Source organism: Lactuca saligna, chromosome 8, assembly GCF_052625555.1.
Source record: "Lactuca saligna cultivar CGN05327 chromosome 8, ASM5262555v1, whole genome shotgun sequence".
NCBI classification, from domain to species: domain Eukaryota; kingdom Viridiplantae; phylum Streptophyta; class Magnoliopsida; order Asterales; family Asteraceae; genus Lactuca; species Lactuca saligna.
In genome coordinates this window covers 281,197,284-281,205,191 of record NC_136424.1, presented here as the reverse complement: position 1 = coordinate 281,205,191, position 7,908 = coordinate 281,197,284, and the positions used below count along the sequence as shown (strand labels likewise).

General features: G+C 28.5%; 1 protein-coding gene across 1 annotated transcript; it reads right to left on the bottom strand.

The window, feature by feature from the left end:
• Positions 1-4,216: 4,216 nt before the first annotated feature.
• On the bottom strand, positions 4,217-7,071 carry LOC145010940 (putative polygalacturonase). The gene is made up of 5 exons (XM_078969532.1): positions 6,921-7,071; positions 5,884-6,201; positions 5,511-5,806; positions 5,346-5,416; positions 4,217-5,260 (listed from the first exon to the last, which is right to left on the bottom strand). Exons 1-5 carry the CDS (start codon positions 6,930-6,932, stop codon positions 4,587-4,589), a joined length of 1,371 nt encoding a protein of 456 aa, XP_078825658.1. The 5' UTR covers positions 6,933-7,071; the 3' UTR covers positions 4,217-4,586.
• Positions 7,072-7,908: the final 837 nt, after the last annotated feature.

Genomic DNA, 7,908 nt, shown 5'->3' with positions numbered 1-7,908 from the left:
TCAGTGAAACACCACCAGATCCTGATTAGGTATGTTGATTTTTTTTTTAATTTTTTTTTGTATTTTTGTATTTTTTTCTTATGTTAAGCTGTGAATTTAAAGTTTTACTTTTTCTTTTGTTCTTTACTATTGTTAATATTTGTTTTAATTTATATTAAGTTGTGAATCCACTGCTATTAAGTTATGGATCCAAGTTTTTTTTTCTTATTTGTTATAATATTTGCATAAAATATTAAGTTGTGAATGAAAGTTTGTTTTCTTAATTGTTATAGTATTTGTCTAAAATTTGTATTTATAGATTATACTTTAAGATTTTTATATTATGAATTAAGTTTATAATGTGTGTTATTATGTTAGTGTTTTCTTAAAAAAATGTTAATTTAGGTTTTTTATGTTGTGATTGTGATGTTTTAATGTTTAAATTATAGTTTAGTTATGTTAATGTTAGTTTTAATTGTTATTACTAAGAAAATATAAGTTTTAAGTTGTAAATGCATGAATCTTTATTAGTTTTATGTTGTGAATACATGATTATTATAAGTTTTAAGTTATATATATATATATATATATATATATATATATATATATATATATATATATATATATATATATATATAGAGAGAGAGAGAGAGAGAGAGAGAGAAAAGTGAATATACCCTTAAGGGTATATAAGCTTAGGTACCCAAACTCACGATACTACATCGTTTTATATCATATAATATATTATAATTGTACAATGTTCATGTAATTTAACTTTTAACTTGATTTACTTCCATGATTTTTATAAATTACACATTTGTCTTTCTGTTAAATAATTTTCATTTTCAACCACAATATATAAAGCCTAGTAGGTGTTCGACAAAAAGATGTAATAAAATAGAAAGATAATAGTGAAAATTTGAAAATATTGAAAGTAAATAACGTTGGGCGTTAAAGTTTAAGAACATTATAATGAATATATCAAACAAAACGACGTATTATGATGTGTTTGGGTACCTAAGCTTATATACCCTTAAGGGTATATTCATTTTTCCCATATATATATATATATATATATATATATATATATATATATATATATATATATATATATATATATATATATATATATATATATATATATATATATATATATATATATATAGGGTAAATGGTACAAAAAACACTATTTTTACACAGAAATTCGATTTTGACACTGTGTTTTTTTTTGTCAATTTTGACACTGTGTTTTCCAATTTGTTACAATTCTGACCACTTGACCGGTTAACCAGGTTACATGCTGACGTGGCATGATGACGTAGCATGCTGACATTATATACTGAAGTGTCAAAATTGAATTTTTTTCTCATAAAAAACACTAAGTTTTCAATTTTTTTTCAATTTTGACACTAAGTTTAATTTTTTCTTTCAACTTTGATACTATGTTTTTTTGTTCCAAATCGAACATCATTTTTTCCAATTTTGTTCAATGTTGACAGTTTTCTATTTAAAACCGTATAAATATTTTTTTAATACATTTAAACCGTATAAATATGTTTTTTTTCATTTAAAAACCATAGTTTTGTATAAATACATTTTTTTTTTTACACTCAAACCATATTTTTATATATAAATATGTATGAGTTATATAAAAATTATATTTTATATTAAATATGCAACTTTAAAATGTGTTTGGAGGTTTGGAGGTGTGTAGTCGATCAAAACTCAGATATTAAGTTTGCAATCCATCAAATTTTTCCATCTTATTAGAAGCTTATGGTTAATGTGATTCTCATGATATAACTAATGCTTTGAATGTATGAAAAAAAACACATTGTATTTAAATAAAAATTTGGTTTTTAAATGAAAAAAATATGTTTATACAGTTTAAAATGTAATAAAAAAATATATTTATACGGTTTCAAATAGAAAATAGACAAAATTGAACACAATTTGATAAAAGATGTTCAATTGGAACAAAAAAAACATAGTGTCAAAATTGAAATAAAAAGTTAAACTTAGTGTCAAAATCGAAAAAAAAGTGAAAACTTAGTGTTTTTTATGGAAAAAAAAATCAATTTTGACATATCAGCATGCCACGTCATCAAAACTGACACGTCATCATGCCACGTCAGCATGTAACCTGGTTAACCGGTCAAGTGGTCAGAATTGTAACAAATTGGAAAACACAGTGTCAAAATTGACACACAAGTGTCAAAATCGAATTTCTGTGTAAAAAGAGTGTTTTTTGTGACATTTACCTATATATATATATATATATATATATATATATATATATATATATATATATATATATATATATATATAAATTATAAAATTCTTTCAATGAAAGACATAAGTTTAAGCTTTGAATGATGTTTTTTTATAAGTTTTAAGTTGTTAATGCATGCTTTTTTATATAGATAGACTGTTTCAATGAACAACATAAATTTTAACTATGAAGGTTGTGAATATATGTTTTTGTTTTTAAGTTTTTTATTTTCTTATGTTACTATTTTCTCAAATAATGTTAATTTAGGTTTTTTAACTAATGAATTGTTTAATGAATATTAGTTTTAACTCTTATTAATAAGAAAATATATGTTTTAAATAGTGAATACATGATTTCTTATAAGTTCTAAGCTCTAAATACATGATTTTTATATGTTTTTATTTGTGAATACATGGTTTTTTACAATATGATTGTATAAAATATCATTGAATTTGGTGTTAATCAAGCGGTGGTCCGACAGCGGTTTGACATCGGTCCAACGATGGTTAGGGGCGGTTCTTATAGGTGTTCAACAGTGACACAAGCAACGTCTGACTTTTGTGTACGTAGTGCAAAAAAATTTAAAAAAAATCTACTATTATGTCAGTAATTAAATAAAATATGCAACTACATAAAAGAAAATGTACAACTAAGGACAAATTTTTTTCCCCATGTTGTACCTAGTAGATGGTTCTACGTCCGGTCGTCCGCCCTTCGCGGTGTTCTGGCTGCTATCCAACTACAAGTTGCAATTAATTGTAAACTAATGAATAAAACAGTTTGCTTAATATAATATTAATATTTGATTTGTATAAAATATTCTAAATGAAAAAAAATTTAAAAATAGTTTTTAGGTTTTTTAACTTTTTCGGTTGTCATTTGGATATATATATATATATATATATATATATATATATATATATATATATATATATATATATATATATATATATATATATAAACACAAAACTGCATTCAAACACATAGCTATCCAATTTTTTTTTGGGCAGAAGCAGAACAGGTCTCCCATGTGACGCCTACCCCATTCGTATTTCAGCATCCCTAGTTTGGAAATCATGTTTTCCCACTGCTTTATTGCTATTCTAAAAACATAATCAATGTAGTAAAGTACTTTCTCACAGACAAAGAAGTATTCACTAAAAAATTAGTTTTAAATAAGTAGGAAGGGTAATATTGAGAGGTTGGATAATAGTTTAAAATTAGTTCTTTTTGTACTTGCGTGTAAAACATGGTTGATATATAGATTTCCTATAAATAACTTGCATGTTATTACAGCAAACGAGTTGACCAATTAACAAGTTTTGACCAGTTATCTTTTAGTTATTTATTTTGATTTGACCAATTAACAAACTTGTAATAAAACAGAATTAAAAATGCCTCATTCACAACTAATGAGAGTCCATTGTCTTAAATCAATGACACGACGAAATGAATAGTTTCATTGGATTCTGGGTTTATAATATCCAATGAAACAAGCATTTCACATGACTTAGTTAGTATAGTTTTAACATCCATAAAAATGTTTTCTATAATCAGAAAGTTTCCGTTTTTACAAACCTTATGAAGTGAAAGTATAAGCTAAAGAAAAAACAGCATGTCATGTGGTCCTTCATTCCAATAACTTGGACACATCTGTACAGGTGACGTTTTGAACACATTTAAGCAAGGTCTTTTAGATGTTTCTCTAAACAACCCTCTATTATTACTTTCCATTTTTGGAAATTAACAAATCATAACAACTATGATTAATTGCAATACAACAAAACAAAACCAAATAACCAGTTCCCAATCATTATGTCCCGTTTAATATTTACTACTTCTCACGTTTTCTTTATTTTCATTTGCAATCCCATGTTCTTAAAACACATTCAAATCAACTAAAATCACGATAACCTTGTAAGCATGAAAGAAAAACGTTTATAACTTTTTTTTTGCAACTCGTCCTAACATTTAACAATCTTTAATTCGAAACCCAATAATGAAATTTACATTCGGAATGCAGTCAAAGAAAAATAAAAATACGAGAAGAATAACATGATGAATGAGAATAAGAGACGTATAAGAAAAAGCCACTACAAAACTTTTCTTACACATTAAAATAAACGAAACAAGGCTGTACACAAACCAGACCTTCGAAAGAATTCATCTTTAATTACTGCTTCCAGAACTTGTACGCTTGAATCTACGCAAGCAGTAAGCATCAGAATCAAAGAAAGATTTCTCATCCGACTTTTAACAAATTAAGCAGAACACGATATGATCCTCATTCCACATGTTCCACCAACAAATGATAATGATTTTGAATGTTTATAACTCATAGAACATCAACAAGATTATGTGAATTTGAAAAGCAAACCGAAGAATTCAATGGAATCGTTTGGAGTTCAAGACAAGGTAACGGAGACACGTTTTCAGAAAAACCAGATACATAAGAACATGTCCATGGTGAAGAAGATGACGATAATTCAGGGTTCAATTCAAGAGAGAGATTCAAAAGACAGATTGACGTAAACGGGGATTCAACAATCCCTGAAAGAATCCCGGCTGCCGTAATATTAATTCCGACCATGTTCTTAAACGTGATTCCTTCAACCATCGGAACCGCATCCGGATTATACTTATCATCCGGATGAGAATCGGAATCACCGGATAACTTAATCGCCAAAACAACGTTTTCAAAATCAACATCGGAAACCACGATTCCTTTGATGTAACCGCCTCGCCCTTTCGACGTTAGAATCGCGATTCCGGCGACCGAATCGTGTAATTTTACGTTTTCCACAAGTATTTCGGAGATTCCACCCGACATTTCACTCCCTATAGCCAAAGCTGATCCTTTAAAAGACTGTAATCGAACACCTTTAATGTGGACATTTGTAGTTGGCTTTCCGTATGTGATTCCATATTCATCCCAACCACTTTTTAGTGAAATCGCATCGTGACCCATTGTAATGTTGCTATTTTCAATGCAAACGCTATCAGAAGAATCTGAAATTTCACATTTTAATAACTAATTAATACCATCACCACATTAAAAAAAAAAAAAAAAAAAAAAATAGATTGAAAAGGGTACCTGGAACGATGCCACTTGTGTAAGGCGACTCAGCTGGAGACAGCGCCGTTATGTTTTGTACAAGAACATTACTGTAAATTACATGATTTTTTATGATTAAATCGTTTTGAGTTTCAATAGTGTGATAAAGATTTGTGAAAGTAATTAAAAAAATAAAAAAAATACCTGCAATATACTGGATGAATAGTAAAGGCAGGGGAATTTAAGAAGGTTATATTCGAGATAACAATATCTTTGGAGTTGATAAACTCAACAATATGAGGACGACTGTGATTCAAAGTATTGGAATCGAAAGTATTCCACCAAATAGAACCTTGCCCATCAATCGTTCCATTATCCCCTGTAATCACAACGTCGCTGAGATTTTCTCCGGTGATTAAACTCCGGTATCTTTGACCGGGGAGATCAATACCACGACCATAAGAAGGTAAGGGATCAATAACCTTCCAATGATCAATATCCTACAAAAAGTCAAATCCATAACATGAATATCAAAAGAAATCGTTAAAATAGAATCAAATGAATGTGGAAACTGAACCTGTGATGCAAGAATGACGGCGTCTTTTTCGAGGAAGAGAGTGAGGTGACTAGTAAGGTTGAAACTTCCGGTGAGCCATTTGCCGGAGGGAACATACAGCTGAGCGCCGCCTTTATCGGTGAAGGATTTGAGATAAAAGATTGCATTTTGAAAGGCGACTGTATTTAACGTTTTTCCATCTGCAACTGCGCCGAATTCTAAAATTGAAACGCTATGAGGTCGAGGAATCAAATGTCTTTCGGAATTGCATTCGCCTTCTTCTACGCTTCTGTAGACTTCAATAGCATTACTTACTGCTACAAGCAAAAGCAATCCCACCTGAAAAAAAAAAAAGGAAGACCAAAAGAAAAAGGTAAAGAAAGATCCAACTATGCAACAGTGTTTTTACTTGAACAGAATTGCAGAAATTGTCTTTTTAGTGCCAATTTTTTTTACCACTTTTGACAAAACATATACGATGTTTTCAAGAGAAGGTCATAAATTTATAAGAAAATTAACGAAAAAAGATAGATCAGAGCACATTGCGTGATCAAATCAAACTGGGTTTGTTAATGTGTTCAAATCAATTTTAGCCTTTGCTTTGTCTTCAAAGAAGAAACCATTGCTTTAATCAACATCTAACACAGCAAATAATGACGTAAATCCAAAGATGTTTAATTTATTTTACCCTTTTGTTGTCAAACAACAAACCAATCTAAATTTTGGTACTTTAGAGATCAATGTGGGCAAACTGAATGAAAATGTAGAGACAAGTGAAGAAATTTTAAGATCAGATCCGTCTTCGCCTATGAATTTGATTATCAGAATCACACTTGAATTAACCCAACGAAAAAAAACAAAAAACCTCAAATCCAGAAACAAGAAAACCTAAGCAAAAACTGGGGAAACGGAATCATAAAATTGGAATTCAAATCGAAATCGAGGGAAAGACAGAGAAAGAAAACACACAGATCAGAACTGAGAAGCATTTAAATTGAGTAATTTGTGAGATTTAAAACAGAAAAGATACAAAAACTAAAAGGAAACAACGTACTTACTAGCCTCTTCATGGGTGGCGAGTGGCGATTGAAGAAGAAGAAGAAGAAGAAGGAGAGAATCTGGAGAGGAGGAAGAGTGATTGTAGGATGATGGTGACGATGAGATTGATGCCCATTAAGTGACTAAACCCAAAACAAAGAAATAGAAACGTATGGTAATAGAAAACGACAGCACTAATACAATAAAAGACAGCTACTTCTTGTTCTTCTTCTAAGTTTTTCCTTTTTTTCTTTTTTATATATTTTTTTTCATTAATTTATATATGAAACCATATTAATAAGCCATAGGACTAATATTTATTATTTTTATTTTATTTATTTAACCACTAATTTTGTAAAATATTTGTCTTAATATTTATATAGTTTGTCTATCTTCTTGCTCACCAAATCCAATATAAACCCATAAATTATGAGCATAAAAGAATCAGTTTTAATTATAACAAAATCTTCTCAAGTTTGTATTTCTCAAATTTATTAAAAAAAAAAAAATCAATCTTGCATACAAATTAGAACTTCATATGGGATCCAATTTGTTCATAACCGAACTTGTGTCAATCAACTCAACTAGTTTTTTTTTTTTTTTTTTCCATTACGTTTGTTTTTTTGGGTTGGTTTATTTCAATCTAATTCATGTCCTATGACATTTATATATCTATATGTATACATATATGTCGGACATAGATAACATATATGTTTGATATACATATAACTTTATCAATTAAAAAGTATGTCAAAAATTATTATAGTTTTTTTTTTTTTTTTTTTTTGAAACAGCAAAGATACTATAAACTACTTCTAAATTATAACAAAATCATCTTAAGTTTGTAGTTCTTACATTAATTTAAATAAATAACCTCAATCTTACATACAAATTAGAACTCCATATGGGATCCAATTTGTTCATAATCGAACTTGTGCCATTCAACTCAACTAGTTATTTTAGTTTCTATTATTTTCTATTATGTTTTTTTTTTTGTTGGATTATACA